General features: G+C 41.9%; 1 protein-coding gene across 3 annotated transcripts in view; it reads left to right on the top strand.

Moving 5' to 3' along the window:
* PKD1L1 (polycystin 1 like 1, transient receptor potential channel interacting) overlaps positions 1-18877 on the top strand; it is a 193538-nt gene that overhangs the window by 107139 nt on the left and 67522 nt on the right. For all 3 annotated transcript variants that reach the window (XM_016945694.4, XM_016945696.4, XM_016945695.4), the window contains 9 exons: positions 565-792; positions 2812-2922; positions 3038-3195; positions 4837-4937; positions 10991-11183; positions 12984-13067; positions 14893-15100; positions 17494-17600; positions 18411-18627. In XM_016945694.4, coding sequence (XP_016801183.4) covers positions 565-792; positions 2812-2922; positions 3038-3195; positions 4837-4937; positions 10991-11183; positions 12984-13067; positions 14893-15100; positions 17494-17600; positions 18411-18627 — 1407 coding nt within the window. The remainder of the gene's footprint in view (positions 1-564; positions 793-2811; positions 2923-3037; positions 3196-4836; positions 4938-10990; positions 11184-12983; positions 13068-14892; positions 15101-17493; positions 17601-18410; positions 18628-18877) is intronic.

Here is an 18877-nt window from a genome sequence, read left to right as displayed (position 1 = left end):
GAAACATTATTTCTCAGGATACCTTCTGTTTTTTTGAGGAATGATGTGAAGTAATGCAAATGATTTATTGCATGCAGTAATTTTAAAAGTAGCCCTGCCGATACATAACTGCTTAAAAAGGCCAAAGTTTATTTCATTTATTTCTGCTCTGGTAACTTTGGAAATTGTCTCCGAGACTTTTTTATTTTTACTTTATGAAATGGCCAGTGCTTTCAAGAAGCAGTAAGTGAATAGGCTTCTGGCGTTCCTCTTCTGCCAATTTAGCATCCCTCTCCAGTCCTGCTGGCTTATTTAACTGATGGCTACTGTAACATTTGGGAAATTAGCAAGTAAATAGTCTATCTGAACCTACTAATAATCATCGTCATTACTCACAAGTGTTTAAGAACATTTGTTGCCTACTTACCCAGCGCTGAGCCCTAAGACCTGCGCTCTTGCTTCCTGCCATCCAATCTAACTTGAGATGGGCTTTTTAACTACTTTTCCCCTCTCCCCTAGTCTGGATTCAAGACAGTTTGCGCATTTGTGTTATAAACATCCCACGCCCTATGCTCTATGTTTCAGGGTTGTCTCTCTTTGAACCATGTTAGCACTGGGCAGATGGAGTTCCGGACCCTTCTTCATTACAACCTTCAGAGCTCTGTCCAGAGCCTGGGATCTGTCCAGGTGCATTTACCTGGTGACCTTGCTGGGCACAATCCTGCTGGGGCAGAGACACAGAGCCCATGCTACATTAGCCAGCTCATACTCTTCAAGAAGAACCCATATCCAGGGAGCCAAGCTCCTGGGCAGGTACAAACTGACAGATGACCTGCCACTTCTAATGACCATTTCAAATTTGCAGTAATTGGGCTTAAATGACAAAAAGAGAAACTAGGTTGGCATATTTGCACCTGTTTTTTGCATGTTTGCACCCTCTCAGTGCCAAGAGGGATCACTTAGAACACGTTGCTGACTCTACTCGTCTTAGAAGATTAGCTTCTCCAGAAAACTCCTGGCAAAACTAGATGTCACTTGTATCTGGGACACTGGGCCCATTCACTGTTTCCTTGAGGCCTTCTAATCCATTGTCAGAGAACAGAAGGCTCTGGGGGGGTTGCAGCATGTGATGCAGTGATTATGCAAGCATTCTGGCCAATCATGTCTTTAGAACGATGAAGATATGGGTCTAACATCAAATGTGGAGTATACCTGAATGACGCTTAAGAAGGGGCTGCTGAGGACATGGCAGTGCTTACCCCCCATCCTCCCTGCTCACCAGAGAGGCACTGCTGGGCTGAACCTGCAGGGTGGCCCCTGGCTCCCTGAGAGGTCAGGAGGAACAGGGGACCACAGTGAAAGGGGGATGTGAGGATGGGGAAGTCAGGGAGGATTGTCCCAGCCACTTGGCAGTTTTGTAGACATTCACTCGGAAGCTTTGTGAATGACCCCAGGGTCACCATGAGTGAGTTTGGAAGGGCAGAGAGCAAGGATTCTCTGTATTTCTGTAGCCCCAGACCCCAGTCTGGCTCAAGTACGTGGCTCATTTGGTGACCCAACAAATGTCTGATGGATGTATGGACAAATTAATGAGGTACATCTTATTTTGGTCAAAAAATGCTCATCTTTTACAGCATTTGCTTTTTTAGATGGAAATGGAAATGGCTAATCAGCATAGGAAAATAATTCAAACTAACAAGCAATAGAAAACACAAATTAAAATGATTTTTTTAACTCACAAAAGTGCAATTACTTAAAAACACTTACTGCTTGTGGAGATGCAGTGAGTAAACCAGGGCGTTTGGCAGTGTGACCTTTTGGAAAGCACTTTGTCAACTAGGCATCCAGCAACAACCTGGCCTACACTGTTACACTTGTAAGAATCTACACTAGGAAAATGAGAAAAGATTTGTTCAGAACAAGATGTCTTGTCGTATTTATTTGCTCAAAACAATATTATTATAACTCAAATAGAAATGTACCTAAATGTTCAGCATAGGGATAGAGTTCATATATAGCTAATTGATATTATGTCAATCAGGGAATTTTAGTAATTTGGGAAGACTGCAAAAATATAGACAACTGAGGCCGGGCACGGTGGCTCACGCCTGTAATCCCAGCAGTTTGGGAGGCCGAGGTGAGTGGATCACCTAAGGTCAGGAGTTCCAGACCAACCTGACCAACATGGTGAAACACCCGTCTCTACTAAAAATACAAAAATTAGCCAGGTGTGGTGGCACGTGCCTGTAGTCCCAGCTACTCGGGAAGCTGAGGCAGGAGAATCGCTTGAACCTGGGAGGCAGAGGTTGCAGTGAGCCGAGATCACACCACTGCACTCCAGCCTGGGCGACAGAGCAAGACTCTGTGTCAAAAAAATATATAGATATAGATATAGACAACTAAATTGTCTGCCAAATATGTACTCTATTACATAGCAAAATTTGTTACTCAACATCCTGAAATATGATTTCTATGAGCAATGGGACTATAGAATAGCTATTCTTCACTCTTGCATATACTTTTCTATACCTTCCTGATTATCTACAATGAGCAGATATTTCTTTTGCATTAGCTTTTAAAATAAAAAATACTTCAAAATACTTTAGAAATTATTAATTTTAATAAGAATGATGCAAATTAAGCATAATATTCACTCCAATCCTGCCATCCTGACTAGTAAAACTGGTTTATTTTTGTATGCTAGCTTCTAATATCAGGCATATAATTTTATGTAAGTGTAATAGCAGCACCACGATACTTTGGTTTGCTGCTTTTCTCACTTAAGTCCATTGCTTGCTGTCATTTGCTCTGAGATGGTCTTTGTTCCCCAAGATTGGTGGAGTTGTGGGCCTCAACCTCTATACCTGCTCCAGCAGAAGACCCATCAACAGGCAATGGCTAAGGAAACCCGTGATGGTCGAGTTTGGGGAGGAGGATGGCCTGGTAAGGAGAGCCTTTCTCAGTATCTCTACTTCATTTAGGCTGTGCTGGCTGATTTTTAATGTGTTTATTTTACCAAAGGCAAATTTTGCTTAACTTGTTTTCTTTGTGATGACAGGATAATAGGAGAAATAAAACGACATTTGTATTACTTCGGGATGAAGTGAATCTCCATCAGTTCACTGAGCTTTCTGAAAACCCCCAGGAATCTCTACGGATAGAAATTGAATTTTCCAAACCTGTTACAAGGGCATTTCCCGTCATGTTGCTAGTAAGGTGTGTTGATGGTGACAGCTACAATGAGATTGGAGTAAGATATTGTCCTTAAGAATGTTTTGTGAAAAAAAATCAGTGAATTAAATTGTGTTTTTAAAGCAATAATGAGGCTCATTGTTTAAAGAAATTGTTATCTATTCTGTTGTTTGGACGGTAAGCTTCCTGACTTTGGTTTTTGAGTTTGAATTCCTGCCTGTTAACATTATTAGAGTGAGAAGCATTATAATTATTAGTGATAATGCATACAGTCTCATTTAGAAATCTAATTCTTTCAGTATAGGTCTGAGCAAGATTTTTTTTTATTTTTCCAAAAGGAGAAAATGTGTTTAAATTTATGTATCTAAGGAAACTTCATAAAATAATTATTTTTCTCAGGAATGTTGAGTTCATGAGATTTGTATAGGCCCCAGTTAATAAATAAATTACCTGGGAAGGTAATTGACTATTGGGAAGGTAAGTGACTATTGAAAAGATTCTTTGAAATTCTACAGCAAATGTGCTAATGGAAACCACCAGTCTGCAGAGTTCGTTGGAGGTCTGGATGGGCAGGGCCTTGATCACCTTCCTTCTCGGAGTCCTCGTGTGTTTAGTCTATGTGGCAAAGATGCTCACTGTTCTACTGCTCCTGGTTGGTTAGGTGGGCATCTCAACTAGATTAAAGGGTTCTCGTGAGCAAGGCTGTATCTTACGCAGGCGCTGTCCACACAGCCCTTAGCACGCAGTTTAATCTCTGCTTATTGGCCTGACTCTCATTCTGCCAAATGAGCTAAGCATTCGATGTCTAAAAGTGGCTGTCTGCTTAGAGTTTGGATTTTAATTTAATTCTTTAAGTCACATGCAGAAAAGGTAAATCAGTTCTGAGGAATTTCTGAGTCTAACTACTAAGACTACTACTTAGTCTAGTTTTGTGCTTGCTATCTTTTATCTGCAAACAGGTTACGGTAAAGAGTTAATACAAACATGCAAACATACGTGTGTGTGCTGCAGTGCCCCTCCCTAACCACATGTAGCCAGTGCTGTTTGTCTTATTCCTACAGACTGTGCTGGCCATTCTTGTTCTTGTTTGCTACTGAAGTGTTTGTTTGGTTTTTGGTTTTTTTTTTTTTGGTTTGTTTGTTTGTTTTTGAGACGGAGTTTCATTCTTGTTGCCCAGGTTGGAGTGCAATGGTGTGATCTCCGCTCACTGCAACCTCTGCCTCCCGGGTTCAAGTGATTCTCCTGCCTCAGCCTCCCGAGTAGTTGGGATTACAAGTGCGCATCACCACGCCCAGCTGATTTTGTATTTTTAAGTAGAGATGGGGTTTCACCATGTTGGTCAGGCTGGTCTCAAACTCCCAACTTCAGGTGGTCCGCCCACCTCGGCTTCCCAAAGTGCTGGGATTACAGGTGTGAGCCACCGTGCCTGGCCAAAGTGTTTGTTTTTAATGAGATGCAAGGTGAAAGTGTTATGTAGGAGTTTTTACTAAGAGACCAGGTGGTGTTGTGGAATTAAGCACATTGACCCTTTTTAGTCCCAGGCTACCTCCTTGCCGTGACAAGGATGTTTTGCACAAATTGAGTAAACTCTTGATAGAAATTTGACTAAAACCTTTGAGAGAGAAGAAAAAAATGAGAAATCCCTATTTTGTTTTTATCTCCTAGATTCTCTGAGAAACCTACTCCCTCTGATTTTCTTGTGAAGCAGATCTACTTCTGGGATGAGTCAATTGTGCAGATTTATATACCTGCTGCTTCTCAGAAAGGTCAGTGAACAAGGCGCCTTATTTTCCCATTCTGCTTACATGATTAAAACATCCCCTATAACCTTTGTATGTATAGTGGTGTTTTTCTTTATTCATGACAAAAACATCAGAATCCTTTCTCTGCTTGCTTATAAACAAACTGCTCCACTATAGATCCCACACATGGAAACTGCCCCATGATGAGCGCCATCCTTGTGATGCAGTGGCTGGTGCTGCTCACTGCCCTACCCATCTCTTCCCAGGTGGTCTCTGGCGCCTCCTCCTGATCCTTAGGGCTCTGCGTGTGCTCAGGCTGAGTCTTTGTCTGAAGCATCCTCCTGCCTTGCTTCCCTCAAACTAACCTCTGCTGAGCTTCCCTGACCTCAGAGTTGACCCAGGACTTCTGAGACGTCTCTGTATCTCACGTATCAATAGGGCATAGGACCCCCTCTGAAGCAGTGTGGGGGCAGAGTGTGAAGTTTGGGGCTCACCCCTTCTCCGTGGTCTGCCCCTGGTAGCTTAGGATTCTGAGCCTCAGTAACCCCTTCCCCCAAAAAGCAAGAAACTGGAGCTCAGTGGGCTGAAGTGGCACCCACAGGCAACTCACCAGACACGCGCCTTACACTGACTTCCACAGGCCCTGGCCCTGGAGAGGAGCTGGCTTCTGACTGTCAGTGAGTGGGCCAGACCCATTGTCTCTACATTTTTACTGGGATATAGTTATTTTCTTCTGAGAACCAGTATTTGTTTCTTTTAAACATGAATCAAACTATATTGCTCATCAAATTCAAATTCTCAATGGTATTTTTTAATGTTGCATTTCATGTGTTCTTTTTCACAGTTTTTATTGTAATTTCAAGCTGATAGAAAATTAGAAAAATATGCACAACATATACCCGTATCCTTTTCCTTGAGATTCACCATTTGTTGATTTCTGCCACATTTGCCTTATCTGCATGCGTACAGGTGTGCACACGTGGGTGGGGGATGTTTTTGAGGGAGAGGACAAGCCGTTGGAGAGAAAGTTGCAGGCCCCATGACATACCACCCCTGAATAGTTAAACATCTCATGAAAACAAAGGCATTCCCTACAAAACTCAGTACATTATCATAAGGAAAAGAAATCAACATTAATTCAAGAATATCTATTCTGTTATCCACATTTAAATTTTTAAAATCCCCCCAAATGCCTTCTATAGCTCTTTATATTTTTTAATCAGAAGTAGGTCAAAGTTCATGAATGCATTTTGTTGCTGTGTTTTTATATAGTCCCTTTAAAAATCTACAACACCCTCCCAATTTTTGCCTTTTTTTCAGACTTTTTTTTATGAGCTTAGGTTAGTTATTTTCTGAATGTCGTACATTCAGGAAATTGCCTGACGGTTTCCTCATGATTAAATTCAGTTCACAGATGATTGGCAGCATATTCCATAGGCGATGGTGCTAAGTTTGGTAATTTGTTTGGGGAAAGAACCTCCAATCTCTCCATTTTCCCGTTTGTGAGATGATACTTGTGAGACCATCTTAGTATCTTCTTGCCTTACAAACTGTCACCCCATGATTTTAAGGATCCATGGGTGATATAGGTACATAGAAGGCTACAAAATGGTGATTTGCTAATTCCACCATGAATTAGCTGGCATTCTTCAGTAAAGAAGAGCTTCAGTCTCTCTCTATCTTACTCTTGCTCTCTTGTCTCTATGGTGCATGGTGTTTCTTAAAAATTCAATGTGTTAAAAAAAAATTCAATGTGTTTAGTTCACCTCCATTATTTTACTTTTTGATGCACAAATTATTCCAGTGGGAGCTCCTCCAAGATGCTTCCTGAGGTTTTCTTGACATGACATCACGATCCTCAAGTGCTTCTTTACTTTCTGGGACACCAGCGTGTCCTGGCTTATCCTGTGTTTGGCCACCCTTCCTTGGAACCGGCCATGTCCTCAATGAGGCTTGGTTCATTGATGGGAAATGACATTAGAACACAAGAACTGCTCATCACATTTGCTCATTGCTATTGGGGTGTCACTGATTTAACGTGTGTGTGTGTGCGTATGTGTGTGTAAAATGAGTTAATCACAATGCCTTAATTCAAATCCAACACCCAGGGTTCCTTATTACTTTCTCCCATTGTGTGTTCAGATCCCCATTCTCCTACAGTGAGAATTCCAGTTGCCAAAATATGAGAACTTGAGAGCCAGTTTCCAAAGAGCAAAATTCACTTTGCTCTATCCTACAGTATACACCAAATCATTTTGGAATTAAAGCACCTGTACCCCTAACAATCACAAACCTACCAGATGAAGTTCAATATTTCTTTCTAGATTTTTTTGTTTAGTTTTGACTTTACATTCTTACATGATATATTACAGTAAGAGCACATAGTCAAAAGTTAGTTGAATTAATTATTTTCTCTGTGGGTTTTTGCTATACATTTTATATACAGCTAGGTTCACTTTTTTGCATGTACTTAATGCTAAGGCTTACTTTTATCCTTTTTTTTTTTTTTTTTTTTTTTTGAGACAGAGTCTTGCTCTTGTTGCCCAGGCTGGAGTGCAATGGTGTGATGTCGGCTCACTGCAACCTCTGCCTCCTGGGTTCAAGCAATTCTCCTGCCTCAGCCTCGTGGGTAGCTGAGATTACAGGCATGCACCACCAGGCCCAGCTAATTTTTGTATTTTTAGTAGGGACAGGGTTTCACCATGTTGGTCAGGCTGGCCTCGAACTCCTGACCTCGGGTCATCCATCCTCCTTGGCGTCCCAAAGTGCTGGGATTACAGGCGTGAGCCGCGGCACCCGTCCCCATTTTTTAACATTAATTTATGTTTTGAATTTGTGAGACATTTTTATTGTTCAGATGTCTAAAGCACATTTAAAGATGTATGTATTCAGAGCTAAATCTTTCAACAGCCTTATTCTTATACCTTGTTATCACCTAGTCCTTATAGGTAATTGTTTTCATTTGTTTCCTTTATTTTATTTTATTTCAGTAGTTTTTGGGGAACAGGTGGTTTTTGGTTACATGAATAAGTTCCTTAGTGGTGATTTGTGAGATTTTGGTGCACCCATCACCCGAGCAGTATACCCTGCACCCTATGTGTAGTCTTTTATCTCTCACCCCCTCATCCTTACCCCTAAGTCCCCAAAGTCCTATTATGTCATTCTTATGCCTTTGCATCCTGATAGCTTATCTCCCACTTATAAGTGAGAACATAAAATATTTGGTTTTCCATTCCTGAGTTACTTCACTTAGAATAATGATCTCCAACTCCATCCAGGTTGCTGCAAATGCTATTATTTTGTTCCTTCTTATGGCTGAGTAGTATTCCATGGTGCATACATACCATATTTTCTTTATCCACTTGTTGGTTGATGGGCATTTAGGCTGGTTCTGTTGTACTAGTTTACATTCCCACAGGCAGTGTAAAAGTATTCCCTTTTCACCACATACACACCAAAATCTATTATTTTTTGATTTTTAAAAATTATGGCCATTTTTGCAGGAGTAAGATGGTATCTCATTGTGGTTTTAATTTGCATTTCCCTATTACTTAGTGGTGTTGAGTATTTTTTAGCCATTTACATATCTTCTTTTGAGAATTGTCTGTTCAGGTCCTTGCCCACTTTTTGATGGGGTTATTTGTTTTTTCTTGCGATTTGTTTGAGTTCCTTATGAATTCTGGATACCAGTCCTTTGTCAGATGCATAGTTTGCAAATTTTTTCTCCTACTCTGTTGCTTGTCTGCTTACTCTGCTGATTATTTCTTTTGCTTTGCAGGAGCTTTTTGGTTTAACTAGGTCCTATCTATTTATTTTTGTTTTCGTTGCATTTGCTTTTGGGTCTTGGTCATGAATTATTTGCCTAAGCCAATGTCTAGAAGAGTTTTTCTGATGTTATCTTTTAGAATTTTTACAGCTTCAAGTCTTAGATTTAAGTCTTTGATCCAGCTCGAGTTGATTTTTTACATAAAATGAGAGATGAGGATCCAGTTTTATTCTTCTACACGTGGCTAGTCAATTATCCCAGCACCATTTGTTGAGTAGGGTGTCCTTTCCTCACTTTATGTTTTTGTTTGCTTTGTCAAAAATCAATTGGCTTTAGGTATTTGGCCTTATTTTTGGGTTCTGCATTCTGTTCCATTGGTCTACATGCCTATTTCTATGCCAGTAGCATGCTGTGTTGGTAACTATAGCCTCGTTGTATAGTTTGAAGTCTGGTAATGTGATGCCTCCAGATTTGTTCCTTTTGCTTAGTATTGCTTTGGCTATGTGATTCCATATGAATTTTAGGATTGTTTTGTCTAGTTCTGTGAAGAACAATGATTATAATTTTTTTTTTTTTTTGAGACTGGAGTTTCACTCTTGTTGCCCAGGCTGGAGTCCAATGGCACGATCTTGGCTCACCGCAACCTTCACCTCCTGGGTTCAAGTGATTCTCCTGCCTCAGCCTCCTGAGTAGCTGGGATTACAGGCATGCGCCACCACACCCGGCTAATTTTGTATTTTTAGTAGAGACGGAGTTTCTCCATGTTGGTCAGGCTGGTCTCGAACTCCCGACCTCAGGTGGTCCACCTCAGCCTCCCAAAGTGCTGGGATTACAGGCGTGAGCCACTGCGCCCAGCCTCGATGATTATAATTTTATGGGAATTGTTTTCCTGATGTTTCTTTTTGGGAAAATAAGCCCATGCATACCCACATTATTTCCCCTTATTTCTTACACTCATTTGCATTGTGCTTTTCTTACTTAAATTACATATTTAGAAATCAATCCGTATGTATTTATTCATCATATCTTTTTTTTTTAACTGCTATGTGCTTCTCCATTGTATAGATGGACCGTAGTTTATTCAGCCAGTCTCCTATGTATTCACATGGAAGACTTGTGCATATACTGTATTACCTGTAGGGGGAGGAGTGTATCTTCAAGTTTAATTCCTAGATAGGCTGTTCCTGGGTCGGATGGTAAATGCCTATGTGGTTTTGGTAAGTATTGTCACGTTTACCTCCAGCAGTGTCTGAAGCTGCCTGTTTTCCCACGTCTTTGCCAAAAGGATGTATTTTCAAGTTATTGAGTTTTGCCAGTCATATAATTGAGAAATGTTCATTTTAATATGCATTTTATATGAATCAAGTTGGGTATTTTTTCATATATTTAAAGCCATTATCCACTTATTTTCTGTGAATTGTTCATATATGCCCACTTTTGTATTGAGTTTGTTTTTTCTTGATGTTTAAGAGCTCTTTATATGTTAGGGCTATTTTTAAAATAGTAATTTATCCACCATTTCTTGTAAGACTCTTAGATTTTGAACCATCGTTCGAAATTTATTTCTTATGTCCAGATTATAAAAGAAGTCATTCATGTGTTCCTCAGTACTTGTGCAGTTTGTTTTTGTTTTTTCTTTCATATTTAGATATCTGATTTGCTAATGTTTATTATTATTTTTTATAGCATGAGGTGCCCATATTTTTACAAAGGGCTAATGTCTAGTTGTCCCAACACCACTTATTAAAAAGTCTTGGGCAGTTTTTAAATAAATAGAATGTTAAATACTTCTGCTTCTAAATATAAAAAGTAGGCTAAACATAAAAAAAAAATGATAGGCTAAAACTCCATGGGTCATTGTGCTGTCCTTACCAGAATGGGTTCAGACCCCGGGTATACTGAAATTTCACAGGCTGGCTGACAAACTGGCGAGGAGCAGGAAGTGGGCTTGAATGGCAGCTAAAGAAACTGACTCAACCCTCTTCCATCCCCACTAGGGTCGGGGGTGTGGCCTGTTCAGGGTGTCAGGGGGCACTTGGAACATAAGGGATGCTAGAAACACTGTTTTTCTTCCCAATTCTCTACCATTCCTCAATTCATATCTGCATCCAGGAGCTTTGACTGGGTGGATTTAATCCAAATTTAAATGCTTCAGGGACAGGAAATGGCTAGAATTTGATGCTGTCTTTCAGTTCTTGCTCATCTGTAGTCCTTGTCCCCACCTATCTGCCTACTCTGTCTGCGTTTGAAATGGAGAATGCCTTTCTGCAAACCTCAGGTTGTACTTTTTATTTATGTTTTCTCTTTTTAGATGCCAGTGTAGGCTATTTATCCTTATTGGATGCTGACTATGACAGAAAACCTCCAAAGAGATATTTAGCTAAGGCAGTGAACTATACAGTACATTTCCAGTGGATCCGATGCCTGTTTTGGGACAAGAGAGAGTGGAAATCTGAACGTTTCTCTCCACAACCAGGGACTTCTCCTGAAAAAGTGAACTGCAGGTATAGACACATTTGAGAAAGAATCTGAGATTTTTAGTAAATGACTGCCTTGTCTTCTGCATTTGGCCCAACCCCTAGAGCCTTTCCTGAACCTTGTCCATAAGAAGCTGGAGCTCTCTTGGTTTGTACAACTCTCCAGCCTGTGTCAGTTCTCTCATAGCCAGTTCGTGTGTCAGCCTTGGTTCTCCCACTCTATGGGCTCCCAAGGAGCAAGGGCTGCTTTATAGACTGTCCTCGTATTCCTCCTTCCCGTGGCGACTGTCATGGAGGAGGTGTTTAGTAAGTGTCTGTTGAAGACATGAGTCGGTGGATGAGTGATAGATGGACCTGTCAGTTTTTTTATCATAGAAGTGCTGACATCCTTTGAGTACACAGTTTGTAGTCAGGCAGGTGGGACCCTCAGCTCTCACCATGCCCCCATGTTGCCCTGAGAGTCCCTCATCTTCAGAGGACCCTCCACAGCCTGGTGGTGAAGGTGTGCTTTCTGAGGCAAGAAAAGTCTCTGCGCAAACATGAACAGCCTCCTCAGGAATTTCTGGGCATATGAGTCATGTCACTAAATTAGAAATTGTTTGTCATCTAGCTAACAGACTAACAGTTCTATAAGAGGCTCAGATCATTCTTTTTTGTTGCCCTTACCTTTTCATTAGGATAAACAATTATTAGTCATATTTAGAAGCAGAAATAGTCATTTCCTTTTAAAAAACAAATAAGCCATAAGACATTATATTTTGTGATTTCCTGCTAGGAGGCAAATATATCCAGATCATACCGTAGCAGTGCAATTCATAGCCATTTATTGATTTTCTTATGTTGCACTCTTAAATTTTTCTAATGCCATTGCTAGGAGCACATCCAAACTTACTGGTAATGGCCCAATATTTTGCTTCCATATTAAATTATTGATAAATGCATTAATGCAATCATTCATTCTCCATTACGTAACTACTCTCTGCTAGGCACTTTTTTATGAGCCAAGGGTACAAAAATGAATAACAGGCCAGGCGTGGTGGCTCATGCCTGTAATCTCAGCTCTTTGGGAGGCTGAGACAGGTGGATCACTTGAGGTTAGGAGTTTGAGACCAGCCTGGCCAACATAGCGAAACCCCATCTCTACTAAAAATACAAAATTAGATGGGCACACACCTGCAATCCCAGTTACTTGGGAGGCTGAGGCACAAGAATCGCTTGAACCTGGGAGGCAGAGGTTGCAGTGAGCTGAAATCACACCACTGCATTCCAGCCTGGGCAGCAGAGCAAGACTCCATCTCAAAAACAAACAAACAAAAAATTTAAAATAAATCAATAACACCTAGGACCTGCTCACAGGATAATGAGGGTGAGATAGACTTTATTTTTAAAAAAGGAGACAGTGTTTACAGTGATTGTCAGGGTAGGATATTTGTAATGCCAGGAACTGGTGCTTAGGCAGAGGAGTTGGCCAGAGCTTGACCAGCAGCACAGCTAGGCTGTGACTGGGACCCGAGAGCCTCAGGCTGCAGCCATGCTGTGGAGGGCTGTCATGAAGACCGCCATATGCTGTGGAGTCTTGCATCTCAGGACAGCCTCCATGGGAGCCATGTGCCCCAACATGCAGATGTGAAGAACTCTGGCACATCAGAAGTGTCCCTCATTTCTAACTTAGGTTTCAGGTGAATCTTTTAAACTGGGTCTTAGTCATAAAGTTATCATTATTGCACTCTTTCTTCCTTTTCTCATTCCTTTAACCAACATGCCATTACACTGTCAACAGCTGCTCTCTCCACACATTCTGTATCCTCATCCGCATTTCCCTCCTAGCTACCATCGCCTCGCGGCATTCGCTCTCCTAAGGAGAAAGCTGAAGGCCAGTTTTGAAGTGAGTGACATTTCCAAGCTACAGAGGTAAGTTCCATTTCCTACATAAAGACTTCATAGACTTTATTTGTTTTACTGTTCACTCAGGATGCCCACATATAATTCCGGGGGTGCTTGAAATCCATGTTACTTACTATCATTGCATTTTTGAAATGTGCATATTAGTAGATAATTATCTTTAAATATTATATAGTTGAATATATACATTTATATATTGTCTCTCTATACTTGAATTCACTGATGAGAGATTTGTAAACACAAGAAAGTCAACATACTTTTCATACTTTTAAGTTTAGTTTTAGTTCAGTGTGAATTTGGTCAATTATTATTGATAGGGTTGATATCTACAGTGACAATAATACCTAAAGAGCCTGTCCTGGTTTATGTTTATTGTCACAGCCTAATTATTAATAGCTCCCTCTTTCTCTCTCTGGAGTATCCCATTTTAGATAATAGATTTAAAATGTACACTATTTTTATAGCCACTTTTATATGGAATGGTTATATTTAGACTCTGAGATATGAGTAAAGTGAATGTAAGCTGATATGGACAGGAACCTTCCCTGTCTTATTCATCAGTGTCACCCTACATTTAATACAATGCTTAGAGTAAATATTTGCTGAATGAATATCTAGGGCAGAGTCTGCATTTTCTGGGGTGTTGAGTGTTAAATTTTTTTCTCCTTATATTCATATAATAAGAAACTCTACCTTACTTTATTATTTCATCAATCGTATTACTTTATAGACTAGTTGGTGGACCAGATAATTAATAAATAAGATATGAATTGCTAATGCAACAGATGTTGGGTGCAGAACAGGTCACTGGCCATTCAGTGATCAGGGCTCAGAAGACAGCAGCCTCAACCATGGTGTCTGCGGCATTGATACCACTGGGGCTGGGGCAAACCATGGGGGAAGCAGCCCTGGAAGATGTCCAGAGAGAGGCAACACCTGAAGTTCTACAGGGGCTATCTGGCCAGAATCCGAAAGGTTTCAGAGTATTGTCCAGGTGGAAGGATGTGAGCACCCTGCAGAGCTCGTGGGGCAGAGCTCTGAACAGGCTCTATCTTGGTGGGAAAAAAGAGGGCAAGTGAGAAACCAAGAGCAGAGCCCAATCCTCAGATTAAATCAAAGAGCAGAATGCCAGGGGATGGGGCGGGCAACATCCCCGTGTGACACAGACCCTGGTGCCCACCCTCTGAGATCCCATCAGAAATCTGTAAGACTCCAGTTAGGTTAGAGTCCCTGCACAGCGGCTTGATATGAATGTCATTCTACAGAACTGTGGGTATTCAGTGATCTCTCCCCAGCCAGTGTTGGTGCCTGGGAACAGGTAGGTAGAGGCTACAGGTAGGGAACAAGCAGCACCATCCACAGGGGCGGTGGGAGGCACAGGCAGGGTCTCCAAAACATCGCCAATGTCTCCTAGCCTTGTTCTGCTAGCAGGAGAGGGAGAGAGGGAGGAACATAATGGCACCTGCATGTTTCAATAATTTTGTATATTTGTATTGCTTAATCTTTACAATAGCAGCGAGACTGGCATTCTTAGCCATAGTTCACAATGAAAGTTCCTCAGACCCAGCATGGCACAGCCACCTAGCACAGAGGCTGGTCCATTACAAGGTTTCTTTGGTTCTGGAGTCCATGCTTGTGGGGTGCTGCTCACTGGACCACAGGCCAGCTCCCTGCCTTCAAAGCCCTTCTAACTCAGCTTCCAGCAAGTGTAAAAATGTATCAGTGAAGCCCAGCAGGGACTTTTGTGTGTAAGGGGCTAGGGGTGGCAATCAGTCTTTTCCTATATGTCTATTTTCATGAGCAATTTTCTTTATATCTCTCCTTTTGTTTATAGCCACCCAGAAAACTTGCTTCCCAGTATTTTTATTATGGGTTCTGTGATTCTTTATGGATTTTTGGTCGCTAAAAGTAGACAAGTAGATCATCATGAAAAAAAGAAAGCTGGTTACATCTTTCTACAAGAAGCTTCCCTGCCGGGCCATCAGCTATATGCGGTCGTCATTGACACTGGCTTCCGAGCTCCGGCCAGGTTGACCTCAAAGGTAGCTCGAGCATCTGGGGGTACTCTTTGATGGTGTCTAAGCAGTGTCAACATCAGAAGTGAGGATTTGGTGATTTGGCTGCCCCGTCTGTCACCTGTCACAGCAGCCTCATCTCATTGCTGAGGCAAAGCTTGCCTGCCCTTTCCACTGCCCTCCCTTGGCCTGCACATCTGTCAGGGTGAAGAGCAGACCCCTTCACCTTCTGCAGCTGCTCCAATCCCTTCTCCTTCTGTCTCCACTGTGGAAAGCAGCCCGGGGAGATATGTTCTGTCTCTGAGTGGATCTTTGAGACTCTGAGAATGAGTTGTACTCTTCTGAGCTTGGGGCTGAAGACAACAGTCCCAGAGAAGCTGGTGGAGGATGAAGGTGGGGTGGGAAGAAGGATGCGGTGGAGGAGGAGGAAATAGTCTAGCACTGGGCCCAGTGGAGCAGGGGTGCCGCGGTGAGCTGTGGAGGTGAGGTCTGCAGGGGCAGAAATTGAGCCCGGCAGAGCCATGTGCAATTCGAAGTGCGTGTGACACAAATCCCTCAGAGAGGGAGACTCCCTCTGCCCTTGGAACTCACGCTTCCATTTCCTGAGGGAACCATGGTTACTTTATGGAAGCAATAGGATTGGGGTGTGAATGAGAAAGAGTTAGATGGGAGGATGAATAAGATGGGGTGCCACAGTGCAGTAGGATAGATGGGGACACAACACATTTTTAAAGCTTATGTGGTCCTTACTCACCATAAGCCCTTCGTCTACCAACTGTATATTTAAATTGTCCTTCAGATAAACATACATGTATATATTCACAAGCAATGCATACACATAGGAATGTTCTTAACCTAACAAAGGAAGATTTAGTGGTGAAGCTTTAGATGATTTCTAAGGGATGTCTGCTGTCAGCACTGCTATTTATCATTGTACTAGAAATCCTGGTAAAAACAATAAAGCAAGAAATAAAACAGGAATATAAGTTTCCAAAAGGGAGAAAGAGATGGTTCTTCGTACAGGATGAGGTTTTCTACATAGCAAATGAAGAAGCATCTTCACTCTAATGATTAGCACTAATAACATTAAAGAAACTTGCTGAATTTGTGATTAAGAAAAAATCATCAAAATAATCTCTATAAAACAGCAATAACTATTTATAACATGGAGTTGAAAACAAGAACCTCTTTGTCACAGTAAAAAATGGTGGGGTGCCTAGAAGTGAATTCATCAAACCCCACATACAAGACCATTATGAAGGAACTATCCCTGATATGCATAAGAGATCCAAATAAAGAGCTATGTTCATGGATGAGAAAGCTGATTTTCCTTTGTCATTTCTCCCAAATTAATCTATAACATTAATAATAATAGTGTGAATGAAATTCTATTAATATACCCACTTTACAAACGAAAACCTAAGGCATAATGAGGTTAAATCCAATTAAATCTATTCATAATTCCAGGAAAGTGTTTTGTGGAACTTGGAAAACTGATCCTAAAATTCGGGTAGAAAAGAATACAAGAGAATTACAAGACCAGTCATGCCAACTCTCAAGAGAAGAACAAGGCAGGGGCCTCCCAACTCGATATCCAGGCTTATTTTGAAACTGTAGCACCTGAGATCGTGTCATGACCTCAGGAGAGGTACTGAGGAGGGATTTCTAGGGAAGACTAGAGGTCTTACAAACCACAGGAAAGGGTGCACTGTTTCAAAAAATATTTTGGAACAATAGCTGTCCTTGTAGAAAAAGGTACTATTAAATCTTTACATCATACACACAAAAAATGAACTCCAGAACATTAGAGACAGAAAGGTGAAAACACAAAGTTTAGAAACTAGTCAAAGAAAATATACACTTTCGAGTAAGGAAGGATTTCAGAAACAGAAATATCTTTCTTAAATGAAAATTTGATAAGTGACATTACATCAGAATTGTTCATTTCTGTGTGACAGAAGATACCAGTGAGAACGACAAGCCCAGCCAGATTGGCATGTGCCTCCCCAGGGTATGCCCACAGGTGCATGGGTACCCTACTCTGCATCCAGGCTCCTCTGGCATCTCCCTGCCAAACCACAGGGAGGAAAATGGTGTGCCCACCGTGGTGTTCTCCCGCCCTCATGAGAAAACAAATGCCCTCCCAAATCCTAGTTGGGATCTGGCTTTTCTAGATCAAATAGGTAAGGAAACGGCCAATTCTACCAGGCTCCACTTCGAGGCTCTCCTCTGGCTCTCCAGGGAAGCCTGGGACTGGACGTGCCCACTCATCCCCTGGCTCTAGGCTGTGGCACTCCACCGTGCAGATGGTTTTGAGGAAGGGTGGGACGCTGGGAGAAAGTGCGAGGAAGCCCTGCCCAGCATTGCATGGTGTCTGCTGTGAAATAACCTGAGTTCCCACCCCTGTTCTTTGTTTTGAGGTGTACATTGTTTTATGTGGCGACAATGGACTGTCAGAAACCAAGGAGCTCTCCTGTCCAGAGAAGCCCCTGTTTGAAAGGAATTCCAGACACACCTTTATCCTGAGGTATTCCAAAATATTTCACTGCTAGATTTGGGAAAGAGAGGCCAATCAGAATTGGTGTAACCTTATCACAAATACAAAACAGTAGAATACATAACATTGGTCTCTAATAGTGAGCATCGATTTATATACAAACAATTTTATGATGTATTTTTAGTTTATTATTCTGAGTAGATTAAACAATAGGTTTATGCGAGGCAAGGAAGGAAGGAGGTTGGGGAAAGAAGACTTACTGATTTTACATACTAGTAAAGTTCATAATCAGTGTTTTTTTGTATGACACTAAACCTTCTGACCTTAATTAGGTTTGTCCCCAGTTTGGAAGAGTGAGGACACATGATGTCACAAAGATGGTGGGGTTGGAGAAAGAGTGAATTTAACAAGATAGGATGCAAGCACCTGGCGTCTTAGGAAATATGAAAGGACTGAGCTAAATTATTTTTTCTCCTGGTAAATTTCATGTATGATATTTATAGGTTTGGAGTATTATGTCTTCATTAAGAGAGAAAAGGTTAACTTTAGACTAATCCACACCAGAGACAAATACATGAACGAGATTTGTGTGACTTTGGTTTGGGAAAGCTGGTGGATATTGAAGGCCTGAGTGCAGGGTCACTGTGCTCGGTGGGATTTCCCATCCTCTGGCCAGGTTCCAGGGGGCTTCACATGTCACTCTGCATGTCATTCACCTTTGACATGTCCCATCCACCCTCTGTGGGCCATCAGTGCCTTGAGGGTGAGCATTGGGGCTGATGGGATGCCAGGACCACACTGTCACCCACCCGGCTGAGACGCTGCTGTGTGTGCCTCCAGCGCTCCTGCCCAGCTGGGCCTGCTAAGGAAGATCCGCCTCTGGCACGACAGCCGTGGGCCTTCCCCAGGCTGGTTCATCAGCCACGTGATGGTGAAGGAGCTGCACACGGGACAGGCCTGGTTCTTCCCTGCCCAGTGCTGGCTGTCTGCCGGCAGGCATGATGGTCGCGTGGAGCGGGAGCTCACCTGTCTGCAAGGGGGACTCGGCTTCCGGAAGGTAGGCTCCCTCCAGGTGGCCTCTCGTGGCGCACCTGGCTGACCGGCAGAGCATGGCACCTGTCTCTGCTTCGCTTGCCACAGTTGTGTCTTTGAACTCTTCTAAAGTGTATTCCTCTTTTCTTAGTTAATTACCAAGATATCAAAATATTAAATGATACATTCATTAAGTGGCCATCCAAGCATGGATTAATTACCCTTCACAATTATTAATTATTGTAGTAATGCTTCTCTGTAATTGTAATAGCATT

Source organism: Pan troglodytes, chromosome 6, assembly GCF_028858775.2.
Source record: "Pan troglodytes isolate AG18354 chromosome 6, NHGRI_mPanTro3-v2.0_pri, whole genome shotgun sequence".
Taxonomy (NCBI): domain Eukaryota; kingdom Metazoa; phylum Chordata; class Mammalia; order Primates; family Hominidae; genus Pan; species Pan troglodytes.
The sequence above is the reverse complement of the archived record's forward strand: the minus strand, read 5'-3'. Positions and strand labels throughout refer to the sequence as shown.